We start from the raw sequence: 24,139 nt of genomic DNA on the forward strand, positions 1-24,139 counted from the left end.
CATGTTATTGTATATATGTTCTGCAGTTTTTGTCAATTTTTATGTAGTTGCTTTTTTCAAAACTGTTCAAATAACTCTAATAATAATGCAATGTATATTATTGTAACGAAAATGAGTCACAATTAAACAATTTCATTTAAAATAATATTGGTACCAGAAATCCTATTTTCTCAGGCGGTGGTATTCAATGCGGAAAATAAGTGCAAAATTGTTCAAACTAAACTATATAAACTATACAGAAGATTGCTGAAGTAGTTTTGCATCGAATCATGAGCTTTTGAATTCTGAATTTTACTTCTTTCGTACAGGAGTAGCCAGAAGGAAGGTAAAATAGCCTCCATAGACCACATTTCCAAATTGATAATCGAAGATATTGAAGGTTCTGATGATAATTGCCAATCGAACAACAAACTCCAGAACGTTTTGAAATCTCTTGAGTATCTTGTGTTCCATAAAATATTGGTTGCATGGTGTGTAGATGCCTATTGAACCAGATTGAGTGTATACCAACAATGAGGGCATTGCAAAAGCCTTGATTTATCTGGTAGATACCGTGGGCTGAACTCCAGAACGTTTTGGAGTACCTTGAGCATCTCGTATTGAAGAAAATGTAGTTTGTATGATGCGTAAATGCCTGTTAAACTGGATTGGGTGTATACCGACGATGAGTACGTTGCAAAAACCTTGGTTGGTCCGGTAGATACCGTGGGCTGAACTTCAGAACGTTTTGGAGTACCTTGAGCATCTCGTATTCCTGAAAATTTATCACAGCCATAACGTTCAGGATGGCTCAACTTGTCTGAGTATTAAGAACTATCAAAAAATGTGATTTAGGATTCAAACATGCCAGATTTATTAGCATGCTCTCAGAAGCGAAATCTTCAAATGGGTTTTGGATATCTGGGTCTTCAGGATATAGTCAAACTTGAGCCCTGATATTATTCTGCAAAGCCAACATCCTAGTGAACAGTTTTGCTGAAGAAAGTGGTGACCTATCTCTCTTCTGTGGCTTTACACAGCCAATTTAAAACGATGGGCATATATGACCAATTGACCATCCGTCCTAAAAGGGTTAACGGAGCCCACTGCCAAACCCCATCATGTCCTAGGCAGGCCCCCTAACTCGCAGATGCCGCGAAAGGGGTCGTAAAGCCCTGGAACATAGTCATAGATTTTGTGATACTACATGATAGTACATAGGCATATACAAAAGCGAGACAGTAATGAACGTCATATTTGAATCATCCCTGATCGGTGAGCAGCAAGCCATGACTCGGCCTCTTCTTGTCAGATCTCCGTGGCGTGCACACGTACCCATGGAGAGCTGCTGCCATCGCATTTCACTCCGGCCGTTTGTGGTGACACACTTTATCGCTCCTACAAGGTTATTATTTGGATCCTGACGCTGATTTCAAAATGTGATTTTAATTCAAGTGGTTTATGTGCAACGATTAAAATATTTGATGGTTTAAAAAAATCACAAGGCAAGGTGGTTTGCTACAAAGTGTATTTGAAAGACCGCTTCAGAATAGATTCTGGTTTGGAAAATCACAAAGCGCGTCTGGAAGACCGCAGGAAATTGGATTCTGATTTGGAATTTGAATTTCATAGCACAATTTTCCAGTGGATTTTCAAGAAAGTCACAATCATTTTCAAGTGGAAATTTGCAGCTTACTTTGCGGTACGTATTATCGAAACCAATTTTTTGTGCTTTTTTAACCCTTTCAGGCCCAAGGGGTCATATATGATCCCAAAAGAAAAATGGTTGTATAAAATCGCACGATGTATAAAAGTGAATACTGTCTTCAGCAAAATTGCTTGAAATTAACTCCCCTATCAGGGAAAAATATGAGGCATGGGCTATTAAGGCCTTACGATAACCTAGAATATCCTGAATAAAGTGAAGCTCAGAAATAGAAAATAATCCAAACAATCCTTGAATTCAGGACTTGAGATCTACAGCAGCTTTTTACATAGCTTTTTTCGCTTCTTCACATCTCCTGGAAGATCAGCAAAAATCGTCAGATGGATTTGGGATATTCTGGGTCATCAATTGTTTCTGAGCTCGAGACTTGAGATCTACAGCTGCCGAATAGCTTTTTTACTCAAGGTTTCTATATGCATTTCGTTATGTCCATTACATCACCTGGAAGGTCTACAGTTATCGTCAGATAGTTCTGGGATATTCTGGATCATCCAAACTGTCCTTGTTTTCGGGACTAGAAATCGACAGGTGCTCAAAAGTTTGTTTTCGTTACTCAAAGTTTCGATATGCATTGAGTTGGATCCATTACATCTCCTGGAAAATCAGCAGATGTCGTTAGACACTTTTGGGATGACACTCTCCATGTGTTTGGGACTTGGGATCTACAGCAACAGAAAAATTTCCATTGTTACTAAAAGTTTAGATATTCATTGAGTTGTGTCAATTACATCTCCTGAAAGATCAACAGATATCGTCTGATAGTTTTGGGATATTCTGGCTGTAGCTAGTAAGTTCTAATCGCAAGCACAGTTTGGATCATCCAGGACACCACAAAATTACCTTATCATGTCTGTGGATCTCCTGAAAGATGTTGTGGATATTGTTCATTATATATCCGAGCTTTGCGTGACGAAAAAAGTTGGCATCGTGGCTGTAGACAGCAAGTTCTGAACTCAAGGACAATTTGGATGGCTCAGAACATCCCTAAACCACCTTACCATGTCTGATGATTTTCTTAATGATGTATTGGGTATGGTTGAATTACTATTCGATCCTTGAGTGACGAAAAATCTAGTTTTATGGCTGTAGATCGCAAGTTCTGATCGCATGGACAGTTTGGATGACCAGGCATGGAAGATCATCACCTTGCAGTAACCCTCTGCGTGTTTTAAAGGGACTCGCGAATGGCCCCGAAACTCAGGCTACTCACTATTCTCCAATGCTAGCTCGTTTTTCAGTATCGCTTAGTTTACTGTACTGTGTGGGTGTATACTCAACATTACTCATTTGAACCCAGCTCGTTTTGCAGCAACTCCACAAACCTCCCAAACGAAGGACTTTCTGACGAATTTTTCAATACTCTTCTTCCGAACTCCTGTAATAACGTCTAATCATAATGCTGCATTTTTAGATACCTACTCCGGCAGCAGCTTTGTGTTCGGCTTTATAGTAGGTCTTGACGTCCATCATGACGCATTTCAGTTTTTTCAGCCAGTCCCGGTACGCCTCCCCGCCCGTTACCATGTCAGTTGTGTCCGGTCTGCTTGCTCTGCGCTGGATCATCTGAGTCATCTTGAATAATGTCGCCACATGGGACATTGTCGATTGTGTGATTCACTGGTGCTTTCCAATAATCCGTCGATCGAGATTCTATAAAGAAAATACTCAGAGATTTGGCCACGGGAACATACAATGATAACAAATAGGAATTATACAAATCTAACTTCATGGGCTTGTGAGACGGTGATTACATAAACATTTCAAGGATGATAGTGTCTATCCCAAGTAACATTTTGAGTTTTATCTTACTCTATTAGCAGTTTTGGAGATCAAATTTTCAAGACTAGCAATAAAACTAAAATCTACATGACAACCTCTTGATGACCGCTACAAGATTATGTTATGACTAAGTGGACCACTCTTGAGATCGTCTTCAAAGCATGTTTAAGGTTATTCATAAGAGTTCCATAAAACCGCTGTCAAAAAGGGAGTTTCTTTTCCGTGGAGCTATTTGTTATTGTTTTGTAGAAAATGGATAATCGTAAAAATGGAAGAATTAAATAAAAAACAACATCATGGACATGGATGGAAAATAATGTTCAATTATTGGAAATTGGATGCCCAGAATTCGTTCGCGTGCTTGCAAATTTTTCTGCGCGTTCGAATTTCTGGTGAGAACAGATTTGCAAGGAAACATTTCTCGTGCTTCAAATTTTGAAAATCATCTTGAAATGCAGCGATTATTACTACTGGCAAATGGATTTTGCAAAAGATTTACGCCGATATAATTTTTTTTTTCAGCATGGCTGCTACTACACTGTGGGCAATTTTGACGGCCAAAATAACATTTGCAGAACTATCAAATACAATAAGTATTTTGCTGAAAGTTGCTGCAATCGATTCCTTTACGATCAGTTCTTCTTCATGATGGTTCTATATTCAACTGGAACTTGGCATGCTTTTCTACTTTGTGGTCAATTAGCATTTCCACAGTTATTATTATTTATTCATTCAGACTAAGGCCGAAGTGGCCTGTGCGGTATATAAGAGTCTTCTCCATTCGGCTTGGTCCTTGGCTACACGTCGCCAACCACGCAGTCTACGGAGGGTCCGCAAGTCATCTTCCACCTGATCGATCCACCTTGCCCGCTGCGCACCTCGCCTTCTTGTGCACGTCGGATCGTTGTCGAGAACCATTTTCACCGGGTTACTGTCCGACATTCTGGCTACGTGCCCGGCCCTGCAGTCGTCCGATTTTCGCGGTGTGAACGATGGATGGTTCTCCCAACAGCTGATGCAACTCGTGGTTAATTCGCCTCCTCCACGTACCGTCCGCCATCTGCACCCCACCATAGATGGTACGCAGCACTTTCCTTTCGAAAACACCGAGTGCGCGTTGGTCCTCCACGAGCATCTTCCAGGTCTCGTGTCCGTAGAGGACTACCGGTCTAATGAGCGTTTTGTAGATTGTCTGTTTGGTACGGCGGCGAACTCTATTTGATCGGAGCGTCTTGTGGAGTCCAAAGTACGTACGATTTCCAGCCACTATGCGTCTCCGAGTTTCTCTGCTGGTGTCATTTTCGGCAGTTACCAGTGAGCCCAAGTACACAAATTCTTCTACCACCTCGATTTCGTCACCACCTATGCAAACTCGCGGTGGGTGGCTCACATTGTCGTCTTTTGAACCTCTTCCTATCATGTACTTTGTCTTCGACGTGTTGATGACTAGTCCGATCCGCTTAGCTTTCCTCTTCAGTCTGATGTAGGCTTCCTCCATCTTCTCAAAGTTACGTGCCATAATATCTATGTCGTCGGCGAAGCCAAATAGCTGGATGGACTTATTGAAAATTGTACCACTCGTGTTAATCCCTGCTCTTCGTATTACCCCTTCCAATGCGATGTTGAATAGCAAACACGAAAGACCATCACCTTGCCGTAATCCTCTTCGAAGGGACTCGAGAATGCCCCTGAAACTCGAACTACGCACATCACCCGATCCATCGTCGCTTTGATCAACCGTGTCAGTTTATCCGGAAAACCGTGTTCGTGCATTAGCTGCCATAGCTGGTCCCGATCGATTGTATCATATGCGGCACGTTGTATTCGCGGCACTTCTGCAGTACTTGGCGAATGGCGAACACCTGGTCCGTGGTGGAGCGTTCGCCCATAAAACCCGCCTGGTACTGCCCCACGAACTCCCTTGCAATTGGTGCTAGTCGACGGCATAAAATTTGGGAGAGTACCTTGTAGGCGGCGTTCAGCAATGTGATTGCGCGGTAGTTGCTACAATCTAGCTTATCGCCCTTTTTGTAGATGGGACACACGACACCTTCCATCCACTCCTGCGGCAAAACTTCCTCCTCCCAAATCTTGGTAATGACCCAGTGCAGCGCTCTAGCCAGTGCCACACCGCCGTGTTTAAATAGCTCTCCTGGTAGTTGGTCAACCCCAGGGGCTTTGTTGTTCTTCAGTCGGCCAATCTCCTCCTGAATTTCTTGGAGATCCGGAGCCGGTAGAATTATGTCCTGTGCGCGTTCCCTTAGGTCCATCACCATACCGCCATCTTCGTCTGCCACATCGCCATTCAGGTGCTCTTCGTAGTGCTGCTGCCACCTTTGGATCACCTCACGCTCGTTCGTAAGAAGGTTCCCGTTTATGTCCTTACACATATCAGGCTGTGGCACGTGGCCCTTACGTGAACGGTTCAACTTCTCATAAAACTTTCGTGTGTTATTAGCGCGGTACAGTTGCTCCGTATCTTCACGGTCTCGATCTTCCTGCTGACGCTTTTTCCTCCGGAAAATCGAGTTTTGTCTGTTCCGCGCCTGTTTATATCGTGCCTCGTTCGCCCTCGTGCGGTGTTGCAGCAATCTCGCCCGTGCTGCATTCTTCTCTTCTACTAACTGCTCACATTCGCCGTCATACCAGTCGTTTCTCTGATCCGGGGGCACCGTGCCAAGTGCAGCGGTTGCGGTGCTTCCGATGGCGGATCGAATATCTCTCCAGCCATCTTCCAGCGACGCTGCGCCTTGCTGCTCTTCCGTTGGGAGTGCCACTTCCAGCTGCTGCGCGTATTCTTGGGCTAGTCTGCCTTCTTGTAGCCGCCCAATATTAAGCCGCAACGTCCGACTTCGACGCGTGTTGTACACCGTCGAGGAGTTTTGCGCGCGGCATACTGCAACGAGGTAGTGGTCGGATTCAATATTCGCACTGCGGTAAGTGCGGACGTTCGTGATGTCGGAGAAGAATTTATCGTCGATTAGAACGTGGTCGATTTGGTTTTCCGTTTCTTGGTTAGGTGATCTCCATGTGGCCTTGTGAATATTTTTGCGGGGAAAGAAGGTGCTTCGGGCTACCATTCCGCGGGAGGCTGCGAAGTTTATGCATCGTTGGCCGTTGTCATTCGATACGGTGTGCAGACTATCCGGTCCGATGACCGGTCTATACATTTCCTCCCTTCCTACCTGCGCGTTAATGTTACTGATGACGATTTTGACGTCCCGCAGTGGGCATCCATCGTATGTATCCCGTAACACGGTAGATCACTTTGGCGTAGTGTGTTGCGGTGTAAGATCTACCAAACAGAGCCCTAACCTAATCCATTTTTCTAGCTATGGCAATAAGTTGTGGTAATTAAGGATTTATCGTATTTAGACCTCGCTACCAACAGCAGTCTCACAAATAAAACATAATTGATGTTGCCTTGCAGACAGTTGAAAGACTCGAATTCCTCTTCTTTGAGGCTAAACTGTATGCAGCGGAAACAACTTTTCAAGCAATTAGTTAAAAAAAGCCTCGGTACCCGGTCCTAGGCTGAACTGACTACTGGAAAAATCGATTTAGGAGATTATATACGTAGTAACTCTTCATGTACTGGAGAACAACTGTAGTGAGAAGAACACTTGGTAGTTCTTATTACTGAACAAATTCTCTAGCTTGAAATGGTCTTGTAGACAGAGCTAAATCCCGGGTTTTCAGATTTTTACTGGTGATATTCTAGAAACAAGACAAGGATGTGGCTAGGGCTCCGGTGCATGGACAAAAACAGTATTACTGTTCTGTTTTCCCAAGAAAGGATTGATTTCCTATTGATAAGGGGCGCGCCTTGAATGGGATTGCTCTCTATGAAGGGTCTAAATAGCGGGACCTTGTCATGGTGGTCTTGAGAAAACAAAACAACAACTGTATCGAAACCGATATTGCATTGCTTCTCAATAGCACTGGAGTAATTCGACATGCACTTAAACACTAAGGATACGGGTAACGCTACAATAGATCTAATAATTGGTCGCAGTGGCACACCCGAACAGGAAAAAATCCATCGTATGTCTGCTCCAGCTATGCGTAGAACGCTTCTTTCTCATCGTCGGGTCTCCCTTCGTGTGGGCAGTGCACGTTGATGATGCTACAGTTGAAGAAACGGCCTTTAATCCTCAACATGCATCCTTGCGTTGATTGAAAACGCCACCCAATCACGCGTTGGCGCATCTTACCCAGCACTATGAAGCCGGTTCCCACCTCGTTGGTGGTGCCACAGCTTTGGTAGAAGGTAGCTGCCCGATGCCCGCTTTTCCACACTTTCTGTTCTGTCCAGCAAATCTCCTGCAGCGCCACGACGTCGAAGTTGCGGGGATGTAATTCATCGTGGATCATACTGTCGCAACCTGCGAAACCTAGCGACTTGCAGTTCCATGTTCCAAGCTTCCAATCGTGATCCTTTATTCGTCGCCTAGGTCTTTGCCGATTATATCGAGTCGCATTATCTCTTATATTGTTCGTAATTATTGGTTTTGAAATCGTACCACTCGTGTTAATCCCTGCTCTTCGTATTCCCCCTTCCAAAGCGATGTTATATAGCAGACACGAAAGACCATCACCTTGCCGTAACCCTCTGCGGGTTTCGAAGGGACTCGAGAATGCCCCTGAAACTCAAAATACGCACATCACCCGATCCATCGTCGCTTTGATCAACCGTATCAGTTTATCGCGATTATATCGAGTCGCATTATCTTTTACATTGTTCGTAATTACTGGTTTTCCAGGCGGCTTTTTGGGCCTGCGCAAACCTCCTGTCTCGCCGGAGGGCCGTCGTGTCAGGGCTGTTTAGCGTCCCACCTAACACCAGGACTTGGGCTTGTGCGCTTTGAGCGGCACACGGTCGCTTTGGCGGAGCCTACTTGCGGATACATGCAGCTTTTTATAGAGGTTTAACAGGGCCCACTGTCAAACCCCACCACATCCTAGGCAGGCGCCACAACTCGCAGATAGCCTGGGGAGGGATCGTCAAGCCCTGAAAGCCATCGTCAAACCTTATTGAAAGCTTTTTTATATCGAATCGTGGCATTTATACCATTTTAATTTACAGGAAATAAAAGGATATAGTTTGCTTGGTTTTTATTATCTATTTCATTTTAAGAAGTGGAATTTGATCAATAAACAACAAAATTTTAAATATGTGAATGCCCAGTTGGGAAAATTTATGTGTTTATTGTGTTCAGAGGCGCATTCACGTTCCGAGTCGTGGGTAGGACAAATGGAAAATGCCGATTTGGGCTACAGTCTGGTATTAGCGGTAACATTAAGCGATTCATATAAATTCGCAGGTATTACAAACCTACTCCACTGCCGTAATCTGGCAAAGTGACGTATACGCCATTTTCCAAAAATGGTGTTAACGAGTAGTACTCATCGTACTCTTTAACAGAAAAATGGAAAACATGTATGTTGTAAAATGGCGCATACGTTACTTTTTCAGATTACGGCAGACCAGTAACATTTTAGTTTTATGCTGGTTTTATGAAGGTCATGGAAAGCAAATTATGGTTTTGAAGATCGTTATTAAATTAAAAATGTTACTCGGATAGACTATTGTATGGAAGTAGCATCACTTCCATCCGTTTACAAAAATAATGATTTTAATGACTAATCACTATCTCTAAGATGGAAGCAAGGCACAATCGAGGTCTGTCCTGGCCACGTTCTTGTGAATGGTGGAGGGAAAAGAATTATTAATTGGGACATCTATACTTAGAAAGGGGCTACGTCTTCTCATCGGTGCCACGGGAGGTTATGGAACAGTATATAACGGTATAACGGTAGGAATAGTTTTGGTAAAACGTGAAACACAAAAAGAACTAAGCCATACAGAATAGGAAAAGGTAGAGGCTGTGATCGAACCCATGATCTCCTGTTTATAGGCGGAAATGATAGCCACTAGACCACTGAGCTTGTCTACGAATTGGGCAACAATTCTGGTAATGAGAAATCGATGCACATTCTAACTATACTTAATACTACCACTAAAAGCATAACTGTTCCATATTGATATGAAATCCATTTCGCTATGGGAAAGTTATGTTTGCCATTTAATCAATTATAAAAATAATCAGGACTTGAAAAGTTCTTACGTCCAGAATATTTATATAGTTTGAGAAAATTTCCTCGATTTTTAGGACAAATATTGCTTTTCCATGATCGATTATCGAATATCTCCTTACAAGCTTCAAAAAGAAGTAAGGGGTCACAGAACTTTGAAAAATACTCAACTACCAAAAATCGCATGATTGCCAAAGAATCTGTTTTGGGAGCTCAGAATTCCTTACGGATCAGATTTAGAGCGGACTTCGGTATGTTTCTGGTTTCTCAAATTTCAATAGATCTATTAAGGTTTGAAGAAAAGTTTTTCCGGGGGCTTCTAATAATCGTGCTTTATCAAAAATATATTCGCAGATTTCTACAACTTCTATTTTACCTCGGTAAAACGTTTATAGTCTAAGAAGTAAAGTTTAGACATCCTTCTGCTAACACAAAATTTCTTAATATCGAATGACTTCATATGTTCTTACCATAATCATGGGTAGGACAATGCTTTGACTGTCCCACCAAGAAAAATTCATGCGTAGGACATGTCCTACCTGTCCCACCCACTCCCGGCGCCACTGATTGTGTTCTTGGTTTAAACTATTTGGGGAACATGGAACAGAAACATCTGTTTTTAACCATTCGATTGACCATAGTTCACGAAGTTCAACACAAACATTGTGTTCTTGTACAATATCATTATAAACCTAATTAAAACTACTAAGTTTTATTTAGGTTATGCGTAAGAACAAGTCTTAGACCAATATATTTGGCTTTATGACAGTTTTAAAATTGGTTTTATTAAGTCCTCAAGATAATCATTAGGCCCTAATAAGCTCATAAAACATTTGATATTTATATGGTTTTTACTGAACGTTTTATTAAGATTTTGAAAATAGCTAAAAGTCTTCCAATAAGGCAAATCTCGCGGCATTGAGCAAAGCAGCGATAAAGCCGTTAAAAAACTTAAATTAATCTATGAAGCCTTGAAATTGTTACTTGGGATACTAGCATCCGTATAGCAGGTTCCAGGGGCCTTCGAGAAGGGCCGGGTTTGGAACCACCTGGAACTATGCATATATAGGTGTCAATTTTTTTTTTCAAGGCGATGAATAAATAATCCAATATGGAGATAGCGAGTTCGATTCTCGGTCCGGTCTAGGATGTTTTCGGGTTGGAAACTTTCTCGATACCCTTGGCATAGTGTATCCATTGTACTTGCCACACAAGATACATACTCATGCAATAGCGGGCGTAGGAAGCTTTCAATTAATAACTAAGGATATGCTGATAGGACACTAAGTTGGAAAGCAGGCCAAGTTCCAGTTGGAATGTAGAGCCAGAGAAGAAGAAGAAGATTAAAAATATATTTTGAGAACTGTAAGACTAACTAGTCAATTTGACATTCAGGGTGTATGGCCAATCTCGGATCGTTTTGACGGAAATGGCCATATTTCTGTGTATACCTAACGGATTTTCAAAATTGGTCGGCATATCAGCTCTACTTTCTACGGAAAGCATAAATCATGATGGGAGTAAACCTCACATAAAATGACAAGCAGCAAAAAAAATACATTTCAACATACTTTTGGAAAACCTGGAACATCTTCGGTGTCAAAAACTACTCTGAAATTATGGTTAGGGACAGAATACTAGAGAAGTCGCAGTCCCTTTTTTATCAAATTCGCTTTATTGTATGCAAAATTATGCTGATTCAAATTTCGACAAAATTTTGCCAATCTCAACCATTTTGCTCAACCTCTGTAGTACGAATTCATGTGACCGTATCGTGAGTCTTTCGATTCCTTAAAACCAACATTAATGTTAAAATTATGTAAAACATTGACAAACATGATTTCGACTCCATAACGCTTGACGGCAAATGAGCCCTCCAAATAAACGAACGATAAAAATATGAATTCATGATTTGCTATAACTGTTATCTACTGCCTATGAATATGATTTATGCCATTCTTTTTATTATTTTGTATATTTCATTTTATCCATGTTAAACAACGTTTTATATAGTGACTCAATTTCATTACTCGAGATAATTCCCAATGTTTCAACAATCTTCTAACAATGTATGCGTTGTTGATTAATTAACAAATCTGTTATTAAAAGCTTGTGTATACTCCCACTTTAGGTTAATACTTTTTAACGTTTTGAAAACTTCCTTCGTCCTGTTGTGTTATTTGTTGAGTTTTTTTTTTCGTTGGATACCCATTCCTATTTTTTTCCAGGACAACCGATCGCAAATGGAGAGAACGGTGCACCAGTTTCAGTGGGACCAGTGTCCAATGGTAGCGCAAGTGCTAGCTTCAACCACTCGGTTCAGGCGGAAATCAGCGTTGATTATCAACAGCTGGTCACGAAACCTGAATCACCCCCTGCAACGACAGACTCGAGAAACGCAGCTGAAGAACCGGTGACTGAACATACCGGTCCAGTAGAGCAGGGCAATGATGAAGCTAGTAGCGTAACCGAAGCGACCAACGATAAAGAACAAGTGCAACCCGAATACGACCCTGCTATCGAAAAGTTAGTTGACGGAATCGTAGTACAGAAGGTTGTGCAACTTAACGAAGAGGCATCGACCAGTGAGAATATTGAGCGAGTAGCTAGTGAAGTGGTAGAAGAAGTTCTACAGGAGGCCGAGAGTGAGATCAACGAAGCTGCCGAAGCTGCAGCTGTTAAACTGGTGGAGAAAGTAGTAGAACAAGCGGAAGCTACAGTGCTTGCTACAGAAATTCCAGAAGTTCTAGAAACACATGAGGAAGAATCGACTTCTCCTAATGCAACATATATATATCAAAGAAGACCAATCTATAACGTCTGTTGAAGGAGCCTGTTTCTGTACCAGAGTCAGTGCAATCTGTCGAGGTAACGCATGAAACTGTGGAGCATGTGGAACCAGCATCAGAACAAGGCACAGATACATCAAAAAGCAGTTACATTCGCTTTGAGACCATAGCTGCTATTAACATTTCCAATGAACTAACCGAAAGCAACCAGATAAAATTAGTACAACTATTGTTGATGGCTCTGAGTAGAATATTGAAGTAAAGGAATTGAAGAACAGATTTCGGTGCAAAAAATAATGTTGTTGAAGTTGTCTCCAACGATACAATCTTAGTTCAAAAACTTATCAGGCAGTTAATGGATTGAACCAGAAATCGCAGAAAACATCATCTCTACTGAACAAAATAATATATCTTCTACATATGAAAAGGCTGATTTTGTTTCACTCAACAATACAGTTGATAAACTTCAAGAAAACGTTATTCAGCTGAGGTTGAAATTACGCAACAAATTTCTATTACAGAACCGGTCAATGCTATTGAACAGTTCATTGCATCAGAGAAGAGTGTTTCATACAAGTTCGACGAAGCAATATTGCCTCAGATTACAGAATCCAAAGGTTGATCAAGAAGACAACACTATTGAAATACCAGTCTCTGACGAAGCAACCGCTGAAAGTAGTTGAAGTGTTGAAGAGCGTTGCTTTTTGCTGACGATGTTGTTCAAGCAATTCTCGAAACAGATCAAAAGGCTACTGATGTAGCAACTGAATTGGTGCAAGAAACTATAGTTGATAGTAAACCTTCAGAAACAATTCCAATAGAGCAAACTGCGCTAGTTGCTGACGCAACAAATATAGTAACCGAAGCCGAAACTGCTTTGGAAGCCATTGTCAACGCTGAAACAGTTAAAGACACTATAAAGGGTGTCACGTTCGATGATGAAGTGATTGTTGTTGATGCTCCTATAGCAGCAGAAGTTGAAACAATAACCGATACTTTGGTCGACGCTGAAGAAGCAACTATCAAAGCATTGGCGGAAGCGATCGACCAAGAAGCGGAGGACATTGGAGCTGTTGCCGAGGGACTTGTTAATGAAGTTCTTGATGAGATACAAGAAATTGTTAATGAGAAGGAAGTATTGGAACCGACTCAGGCGCCAAGCTACGATTCGGCTACCCAAGCTCTAGTTTCTTCTTCTGATAATGAGGCTGTTGTTGAATCCGAACCAAAATATTCTGAAGAAAAAACGAATGAATCTTCAGATTCTTTTGAAAATGAGACCTCATTTACCGTAGAAGTCGACGCGGAAGAGGCAGTCATCAAAGCAGAAGCAATTTCCCAGCAAGCTGAAGAGGCCGAAGTTGTAGCCACTGCCGAGGAACTTGTAAATGAAGTTCTAGATCAGGCTCAAGAAATCGCAAAGGAGAAAGGAGCTCTGGAACATGTTGAGGCTGCTAGTCACGATCCGGCCATGCAAAAACAAGTAGATGATGCACTGATCGATGGTTTTGCATATGATGCTGACGATAAAAATAATTCAGAAAAAGCCTTGAACAGTCTTCTGTAGAAGAAGTTGTGGAATCGATTTCGATCAAGGAAGTCAATTCCGAGTTGAACAGCGCACCTTCTCAGCAAACAATAATTTCAGAGAATGATGTAGTTCAACCAGCTGGAATCTGTTAATTTGTTGGTAGAACCAACAAGTGAAAAGATCGTTGACAATGCTGTTGAAGTGGCAGAATCTGTGTTACCATTGGTGTCAGAAGTTAACACTACGGTTATTCAAAACAACTTGTCAGATGAAAATGATATACAGATAGAAAAAGAGAATTCAATTGGTAATGCTGGACAGCTGGTAACTGTTGATCAATCAATCATAATTGAGACACCACTTAGCAATGAGCCATCAAAAGAGGTAAAACTAGAAACAGGTCTAACCACGGAAACATCTGTTGATCCCATAAAAGAAGAAAAATCTTATGCTGAATTATCTGATTCAGAAGCTGAGAAAATTGGTGAAAATTCATCTTTCCAGGAGAATATTATTTCGCCAGTTGATATAGTTGAGAAAGATTTACCCGTTGCTGAAATCGTGGAAGTAGTTTTAGAAGGAGCAGCCGCATCCGACGCACCCGATGTCGTTGAAGATCAATCTATTATTATTTCCAGATACCACTACTTCCGTATCTGAGGCAGAGTGAAAACGACACACCTCAAGCACAACAAAGATATCCCAATTATTGGTGAAATACAGGAAAAAGAACCACTCGTGGAACCTTCTGCATTTGTACAAGTAGAGTCAGTGAACGATAATGTCGGCTATGTTGAGAAAAAGGTATCTGTAGTGGTGGAAGAAGTAAAACAAATAGTTCAAGAGGATAATGCAAATACTTCAGAAAATGAAGTAGAACAGGTTATCGAATCCGTTGAGGCAGCTGATGTTATTGATTCTAAGCTAGTTGGAAGTAAAGTTGAATATGAAGATGAAACTCAAACGACTGAGACAGTAAAACCTGATGCTCTAACAATTGAAAATCAAATAGAAAACACACCCTAGCGAAGATATTGAAACTGTCCATGTGCTAAAAGAATCCCAATTTAATAGAGACAATTCCAACAGCAAACATACAAACTGAAAAGGTGGAATCCAGCGTTGAAGTCGATCCATGCAACGAAACAACGAAAAGAAGTTGTTTTGAACAAACATTTATTGTTAAAGATGTATCCAACAGAAGTATATCAAGAAGTTTTGGGTGCTGGAGATGATACCACATTAGAAAAGACAGCAGCCACAGAAGATGCAAATACAACAAATGAAGTTATTGAAACTGCTCTTGTACAGAAAGATTCACAGTCTAATGAGACAGCACCAACCGAAAATATACAAACAGAAAAGCAGAAGCCATCGTTGAAGTCCAACCTAATATTAATATAGTGGTAGAGGATATTTCTGAAACCCAATCTTCTGTTGAAGATGGTTTAGAAAAAGTGTTATTGAAAGTAGAAAACGATGCCATAACTGAAACAACAACCACTGCAGATCAAAGAGAAAATGCCACAAACGTAGATAGCGAAACTGTTTCTCAACCGAAAGACTTAAAAGTCACTGACACAGTTCCAGCAGAAAATATACAAACAGAAAAGATAGAAGCCATCGTTGAGGTTCAACCAAGTATCAAAATAACGGAAGAAGTTTCTTCAGAAAACCCGTCTCCTGGTACAGATGAATCAGAAGTAGTAGTGAATCAAGTAGTAGTTCTAGATACTGAACATACCTCCACAACGGAAGGAATTACAGATCTAAAAGAATTACAATCTGATGACGCTATCCCAACTGAAAATGTACAATCAAAAACGGTACAAGCTATCGTTGATGTTGAACCAATTGTCGACTCGACCTTACATGAAAAAGTTTCTGAAAAACCATCTCCTGTTGAAATTGAATCAGCTAATGTACAAGTTGTTCTGGATGCAGAAAATAATACCACAACCGAAGCGCCAACGACTGCAGAAGGTCAAATAAAAAATACAACTAACGAAGTTAGCGAAACTGTTCCTGAACCGAAAGAATCAAAATCTAATGAGCCAGTAGAAAATATACTAAAGGAAAAAACAGAACTCATCGTTGAAGTTGAAACTAATATCAAAGCCGCAACAGAAGCATTACCTCTGCAAGATGCTGCTGGAGTTGAATCTGAACAATCCCACACTGATCAAACAATCGATTTACTTGTGGAAACAGAAACGAAGAACGATACTCTGGAATCAGGTGATATTGATAGTAAGAAACTTGTAAATGAAACAGTTTCTCTAGAAGATGCTTTAGTTCAGCCTGTAGAAGCTAAAGAAATTGCTGGAGAAAAAGTTACTCTTCTTGACGAAAAAATAGAAAATGCTTCGCCAAACTCAGATGCCACAGTGGAAACAATTGAGGAGCATGTCCCAGAAGTAACTGTATCTACGACGAATGAACAGGAGGAGACAGCTGGAGTTGTTCCAGAAAAAAATATTATCACAGAAATACTGCATTCCGTGAACTCAATTGAGCCTGTAATTTTAAGTAGTGCTGATGCATCAGTTGAAGTAGTATCCATCAATGAGGCTCGTGGGCATTCAGAAGAGCCAACATGTGAGCCATCAGAAGCAGAATCATCCGCTCGTGGGCCCATTATTGAAAGAAGTACTCGACGAAGCAGTGGAGGCCTCAGAGGAAGGTACAGCTAGTGAAGAATTTGTAGTTAAGGTTGAAATAGAAAAACCAGACACTTCTGAACTTATCTCAGAAGTAATTGACGATCGTGATTCTAGTCCAGTTAGTGCTCCAGAAACAGTGTCTTCGGCTCTGAGCGTTATTTCTGAGAAGCCGGAGGATACTGGGCCTACTGCAGTTAGACAACAAGATAGTGAGGCAACTAATGAACAGGTAGGAAGCACTGGTCACCAAATAAAAGAGAAACTAGATCAAGGGTCCCAAGAAGCACTGGTTGAACGCACGTTGACTGAAGCTACGGCTGTGGCAACTGAAATCGAATCAATCGTTGATCATCTCATAACTGAAAAGATGCATGCCATTCCGACTGAATCTAGCAAAGATATAACTCAAGACAAACCTCAGACCGAAGTTCTAAGTGAACCAGAGAAGTTAGCTTCTACCGCCGCAAAGGTGGTCGGAGGCCTCGTTAGTGAAGAGATTGTTTCGGTGACGAGCAGCGTAACGTTATTGGTCCCTGCCAGTAGTTCCTGTCCAACCAGAAGCTAACAATAGAATTAACCAATTGAACACGCCATCTGATACTAATCAACCCAGAACCTCCCTTGGTTGAATCACCACCAACCGCATTGCCATCTTCATCTCCCGCTGTTGATCCAAACTCATCAAGAAAGATCAGGAAGATAATTCGATCGTTAGGGATGCACTACTCAGCAATCTAAATTCTACCGTAGTTGAGGGAACGCCGGACGCAGTTCAACACTCTGCAACCTCAACCGAGAACGTTAGGTCCCTCAATCAGCACCATTAGCACCATCAGCACCAGCTTGCAACAGTATCCTGAGGCACCCAGCAGCAGTAGAGCAGCCCTCATTGACCAGAGTACCGACCAGTGTCAGCAGCGTTACTAATCCCAAATTTCTTACTCTGAATCTAGTTAACTATACTAGTCCCTAGTGGTAGTAGTGGTAACAATAGCAATAGCTCAGCATCCGCTTTGATTCAATCTCGCACTGCTGACGGCGCCACCGCCGTCGCCTCGGATAGTAGTGAGCAACTGATGGAACTCGATCTGTTGCGTGAAACTGGATGAAACAGGACAGGCCATGACCAAGATAATCGCCAATATGGGTGCCATCCCGAAGAGACCAGGTTAGCTGAATTTGTTTTGTTTTTAAATTGTCCCTATTTATTTGATTCCTTGTTAGAGGTATAATGACACCCAATTCAGTTTCGTTACTGCGTAGTTTCGTTAGCTGCAATGATTTTTTGTAGAAAGTTGTTTTACCGTTTGGTGCGTTACATTTTATCCCCTTGTTTTACGTACCCTGATCGTAACTATTAAGTGTAAACCTCGTTGTGCAAAAAGGTTTTAGTTTATTTTAAATGGCGAATGAAACTTGTTTGTGAAATTATCGTATGCTGAAGAAGAGTTGAAGAGGAAACAATAAACGAATCTTCAATGTGACTGCAATTTGGTACATCGAACATCATTGGACCCTTTAACAGAGTTCGGTAGATAGATGCTGTATGTTTTCTTGAATATCCATTATTAACTTTATCAATTATTTTTCATTCTTTTTTTCTACATTCTACTTTTGGCCAGCGTTTTGTCCTAAATGTGATATTCATTCTATAAAATTCAGTAGATGGAACTGATATTTCAGCTTAAGCCATTATTTCGGGCTTATATCGTTAGTAAATTTATATTTTTATGTTTTCTCCATTTGTCTAATAAACTCAATTCGAATATTAGACTCTGAAACGGCTTTCACTTGAGTGGACATATCTTTTTTGCCTTTCTCTTATACTGAGTATACGTAAAGGCTATATGTTCGCTCCAAAAACGAACTTTTTATATGACGCCAGGAGACCTATATATTAATAAACTTAGTTCGACGAGTTGAGATGATGTGTGAGTGTTTTTCTCAAGTGTCGAAAGCTTTCAAAAAGCTGCGCTACAGACACGCACTCAGATGTACATCACGTTTCACAGCTTTGAATCGAGTATGGAGCATTTGTTGAATGCCCGCCATAACCCTAATCGATTTCTGCCTCGAATTCTAAGGATCTTACACATCCACTGGCATCCGATGGCACTATTAAACGTGTTTTTGATGTCAATCGTTACTACCGCATAGAATTGATAGCCGAACCTTTTCTAGGACGCTCTCTCTGCAACTTCAATGAATGTCCTGATTGCATCCACCGTCGATCTGTCTTTTCGGAATCCGAACTGCTTTTCCGATAAGCTGGTTTCACTCTCCGTGAACTGCCTTTAGTCCTTTTAAGAAGCTTCCCCAGTGTATCTAATAGGCATATGGGCCTATACAATGCTGGATTCCCCGGCGGTTCCCCTGGTTTCGGCACCAGCACCAGTTTCTGGATCTTCCACTTATCAAAAAAAACTTCACACTTCGCATGACACGATAAACGTTGCCCCAAAGGTCAGCGTCAGCTTCCCAGCGAAACTCCTTGAAGTACAATTAGTAGTTGAAGTACATGAAGCAGTTGGATTTGCTGATTTTAATCTGCCGTTTGAAAGCCGCTCAGCTTCACAGAAAATTATCTAACGGTTTTAGACATTGCCATCTGAAAACATCTCCTGGCTCTGATACAGGCAGCACGAAGGTCGGCATCGACGCATTACAAGCGCTCGCTAGCTTTTCTGTCAGCTCATCTGCATCAAGGTTTGTAGCGTCGGTGTCTGCTCAAAGTCGCCTTTCATCTTTACCCGCTACTCCTTGTCTCTTATCTTACCGTCGGTATTTGTATTATAACACTTTACCTGATCGCCTGGTGATCACCGTGCATAGTCCTCACAAACTCTCCAGTTCATGATCACCTGCATCCTCACCAGCGACGGACTGCAAAAAGAGACGTCGATGGTACACTCCTTGCCATTTCTGCGAAATGTACTAACGGGACCTTCGTTGCCCAGCCTAACTTATAGCTTTACCAGTGCCTTTAGCTAACTGTTATCTCTGGCATTAGTCAGTCTGTTTCTCCATTCCACTGCCCAAGCATTGAAGTCGTCTCCGATGATTATCGATCTTCGGTCGATCAGGTTCTCCGTGTGTACGTCCAGTATTCGATTATACTGCTTTAGAGTCCACCAAGAGAGGCTTCCGGGCCTTTTGAAAGAAGGCTTCTGAGCCTTTTGAAAGGGGGTTTCCGAGCCTCTTGGAAGAAAGCTACCGAGCCTCTTGAAAGGAGGATTCCGAGCCTCTTAAAAGAAGGTTTACGAGCCTATTGAAAGAAGACATACGAGCATCTTAAAAAGAGCTTTTCGAACTTCTTGAAAGAATGTTTCCGAACCTCTTAAAAGGAGACTTTCGGGCCTTTCAAAAGGAGGCCGCCAGGTTTTTTTTTAAAGGGGGCTTTCGAGCCTCTTGAAAGGAGGCTTTCGGGCCTCTTGACAGGAGGCTTTTGGGCCTCTTGAAAGGAAGCTTCCGGGTCTTGAAAGGAGGCTTCCAAGCCTTTTGAAAAAAAGGCTTCCAAGCTGCTTAAAAAGAGACTTCCAAGCCTTTCGAAAAAAAGTCTTCCAAGCCTCTTGAAAGGAGGCTTCTGAGCCTCTTGAAATAAGATTTCCGAACCTCTTCAAGAAGGCTTCCGATCCTCTTGAAAAGAGTCCTCTCAGCCTCTTGAAAGGTGTCCTATGAGCATATTGAAAGAGGCTTCCGACCTTCTTGAAAGTAGGCTTTCAAGCCTCTTGAAATGAGTCTTCCGGCCTCATGGAAGAAGACTCTCAGGCCTCTGGAAGCGAAGCTTCCGGGCCTCTTAAAATAAAGGCTTCCGAGCCCCTTGAATCGAGGCTTCCAAGTCTCTTCAACCTTCCGGGAATCGCTTAGTCTTGAACCACTCATGTAGTATCGCCTACGTTGTGTACGACAAACGAGCTTTTTCGGGTATAGTTGTACTTTTTTCCCGAGCAGCACAAATGGTGCACAAAAGTTTCTGTGATCCATATGCCATCGAATTTAGTCACATAAGAGTTACTGCAACCAAATCGAATTGGATTGTATAACCCTAGCAGTTACAACGGTGCGAGTCCTAGAGGGTTAAATGAGGCTTCCAAGCATCTTAAAAGAAGACTTCCAAGCGTTTTAAACGGAGGCTTCCAAGCCTTTTGAAAGGAGACTTCTAAGCCTTTTGAAAGGAGGCTTCCGAGCCTAATAGAATATTCTTAACATATTATTCAACATTTTGTTTGGATCGATCGCCATCCTTTCATAATAAAAACATCAATCAGTTTTTATCGGAATTGTAATACGCTATTACGCATTTATGTCCGAGGTACCTCCTAGGGCCGGCGAAAGTATTCCATGTACCTACATGTGATACTGTTGATACTGCAACAACAGGATCTTGGCACTACCGCAACAAAATGAAAAATGGTGATTTTCGATCGCATTTTCTCAAAAAAAAAAGTTTTTTATTGGTCCGAAACAATAAGCACACAATTATCAAGAAAGATGTAATACACAAAATCGATTATAAATTGATGTATCCAACTGCTAACCCTCAGCAAAGAACATTACAAAAAAAATATAGTTTGGAATCACAACATCAAACAACATTCTAGCCCTCTCATTGGAAGTAAGAGATGTTCGAAGTTAGTTATCGAAGAACTCACATTGCAGTCACATTATTATTCGTAATTACTGAATTTTTGAAACTTAGTGTAATCGCTTTCCTAGAATAGTACCACGTAAACGGTACCACCACGTTTTATGGCAAAGTGTTATACGAAAAGGGCATTTTTCTGGATATTTTTCATACCATTCATATTTTGAGACATTAAGCATTATTTTTCAAGACGTTGACAACATAATTCTCTCTAACAGAAGTGTTTGGTTTTGACTGAAAATCTAGACCTTGTTTTACCTTTATTTTAGATATTACAAGCACTATGCAATCGAACAAAGTCACTAAAATATAGAGAATATACTTTAACTGGTTTCATTTTTTCTCCATATTTATCTGTACGAAAAAATCTACTACACACGAAACGAAACGTTTACTCGTAATGACACCACATCGTAAAACACGCAATTAACAATACACTCCTCTACAAACCTTACTACCCCAATAAACCACACGAATATCTAATTAACAGTCGTCACGGCTATTCAAGGTCTGATAAGCGCAGCAGATGAGCAGTTACTGAAAATAGATAGCATTAAAAAATCGGCGAGAAACTTAAGCAAGGTTAGAAGCATCAACAATTTCAGTGTTTTTTTTTCTTGCAAGCCATCGTTTTCCTACTTTCGTTGGACTAATTGTCTGCACCTTTGTTAAACCTCTTAGTTCCCGAAGATGCCTAACGTTGCTCTGTAGTGATCGAAAGCATCCTATAATTTTGGCGTACTCACAAAAAGAGTCTACAGCTGGCAGTCTGTAAAACAAATGCTATACAAATGGCATACTAATTCAAAATGAAGCATCAAAACAAATCAGCAACTGAAGGCTCTTCCTGACCCACGCAGCATTTTTATAGTTAACACTCAGTAGTAACAGCTAGCTGGACTTATTTCTCTTATGTTAATAGAGTGAATTGATCTTTTGTTACCACTACTGATACACACTATAATCCAAAGTTCTTGTAATTTTATACATACTCACAATCGTACTTTGTTTACCTTAGCGATTTGATTTTACACCTTATCTCTGTTGTTTTCTATTGATTGTTATGATTTCTGTATAAATAAAATTCAAAATTTGGATTGTTCTTCTCCTGTTTGGCAAATTTTGTTTCTGCTTACGTTTTATGTGAAACGTGTTTTGGAACGCATATTCTATAGCGATACTTTTGATCCTTGATTGATCTCGCAACTTTCGTCTCGGCCTGCCGAACTAAACAGGAAACAGAAGAAAAGGACAATACCGAAACAGATGAGAAGATTCCCGAGCAGAATGGTCACGTTTGTAAATCCGTAGACGATAGGAATACTGTAGAATCATCCGAGTTACAACAACAGCAGGAAGAAGTAGACGACGGCGAGCCCTCAACTTGAGCAGGTCGATGATGAAGAAAAGGCTCAACAACAGTTGGAAGTTGAGAAGACGCTCCAAGATTGAGCAAGCGACGTGAAACCAGTGCAGTACCGAAGAAACGAGAAGCCAGTGAAGATCGAAGCTCTTTGGAAGGTGATACCCATGGAAAAGAAGGCTGCCTATAGTCCAGGACAGCCGAATCGTCCTGGAACCCAGTGCAGTGTATAACGCTGGATCCGGTAAGATATTTATTAGCAAACATTTTATCGAAGCAACTTCACATAATCTAAAACTTTCAGACAATCATCGAAGCCGATGTAGCGGAGTCCAAGTGCATTCTTCTAGATGCTGCTAAAGTGCCACAGCCGTCCAAAGTTACAATTCCTGAGTCAGAGCTTGCTACTTACTGCCGCTAGATTCTAGTCAGAAATCGAGTGAAAAGAAACGCCTGTATGAAGTATTATGACCTGTTTGTTTTTGGAACATATTAGACACATTTTACTTTGCATTTGCGGAAATACAGTTCGACCTGAATCTGGTGGTAGTGTTTCGAATCGCTATCAAATCTAAACCAAGGTCAGTTTGGAGGTCAACGTATTGTTAGGTTCTGAACCGACCACCCCAGTTCACTCTGTAAACCCTCAGCAGCGGCCCGAGTGGCATCACCAACGAGGGAGGTAAGGGGACTATTGAGATTGACCAATGTCTTGTTCTGGCAGCTGCCATTTTGCACCAAGCACTGCTAAATCACTTTCAGCATAAATTTCAAACGTGCCCAGCATTGTATGAAACAATGGCTTCCATTCCTTGACCTCCTCCAACGCGCATTGATGTTCGTTCTCGATGAGAATTTCCATGGCTGCATTGACTAACACCCATGTTGTATGTATTGTATTGTCAACTAATGATAGAAAATTCAGCAATTTATCATGTAAAGCTACTTGAATTCAATAACACTTACTCATTCCATCATTTTAAACAAATGCATATTGGCTTTTTTGTACTGATTGGCTTTGAAATTTCCTAAATTCATTTTTCACAATAATTTCTCGCATAAGTAATGCAAGTTTAAATCGCTTCAATCAAAATATAAAGGAGAAAGTGGACAGTAGACTTCAGGCACTTCGTTCTACAATCAGAACACTTCGTTCAGAACGCCGCGCGTTGCGCCTGAGTAGCAAAACAACATCATCAGCCAAATCAAAAGTCGTTCAAATGCTCCATTATAAAAGGCTACCAGAGCATGGTTTAGTACGATCAATCGCACCTACCATAATTTCGTCGATTACGATGAGGAACAGCCAACTGAGATATAATTCATCCTGGCCCCGTTCCAGCGACTACACGAATAGGATCGAAAAAGTTCCGTTTTGCTGAACTCTGCACGTAAAAACTTCACTGTTCTACGATGTGGCTGAATAGTTTATTCAGAATTCTCTTGCGCTTAAGGGCGCCCCAAACATATTCGTGGTTTCGTCTAAACCTTCTACCAAGCTAATGGATACCAAATAAAGGGATTTTTGGAATTCGTTGACATGCATTTGGATGTTCTGGTTCTTGCCC

At 41.3% G+C, this 24,139-nt stretch overlaps 2 protein-coding genes across 2 annotated transcripts in view; both read left to right on the forward strand.

Annotated features, from left to right (window-relative positions):
* LOC134209345 (uncharacterized) overlaps positions 1 to 14,052 on the forward strand; it is a 63,632-nt gene extending 49,580 nt beyond the window's left edge. Inside the window, 3 exon segments of the mRNA XM_062685335.1 lie at positions 11,809 to 12,402; positions 13,065 to 13,903; positions 13,906 to 14,052. Of these exon segments, the coding sequence (XP_062541319.1) occupies positions 11,809 to 12,402; positions 13,065 to 13,903; positions 13,906 to 14,052 (1,580 nt within the window).
* Positions 14,053 to 15,104: 1,052 nt separating this feature from the next.
* On the forward strand, positions 15,105 to 22,624 carry LOC134211120 (uncharacterized). Its single transcript, XM_062687752.1, has 3 exons — positions 15,105 to 16,583; positions 21,699 to 21,790; positions 22,444 to 22,624. Exons 1-3 carry the CDS (start codon positions 16,466 to 16,468, stop codon positions 22,594 to 22,596), a joined length of 363 nt encoding a protein of 120 aa, XP_062543736.1. The 5' UTR covers positions 15,105 to 16,465; the 3' UTR covers positions 22,597 to 22,624.
* The last annotated feature ends 1,515 nt before the right edge of the window (positions 22,625 to 24,139 follow it).

Source organism: Armigeres subalbatus, chromosome 2 (genome assembly GCF_024139115.2).
Source record: "Armigeres subalbatus isolate Guangzhou_Male chromosome 2, GZ_Asu_2, whole genome shotgun sequence".
Taxonomy (NCBI): Eukaryota; Metazoa; Arthropoda; class Insecta; order Diptera; family Culicidae; genus Armigeres; species Armigeres subalbatus.

Coding starts and splice junctions, on each gene's coding strand:
- LOC134211120 (XM_062687752.1), top strand. CDS start 16,466: ATGAGGCTCGTGGGCATTCAGAAGAGCCAACATGTGAGCCATCAGAAG. Junction 16,584..21,698: donor AGTGGAGGCCTCAGAGGAAG/GTACAGCTAGTG, acceptor TCTAATTAACAG/TCGTCACGGCTATTCAAGGT. Junction 21,791..22,443: donor CGGCGAGAAACTTAAGCAAG/GTTAGAAGCATC, acceptor CGAACTAAACAG/GAAACAGAAGAAAAGGACAA.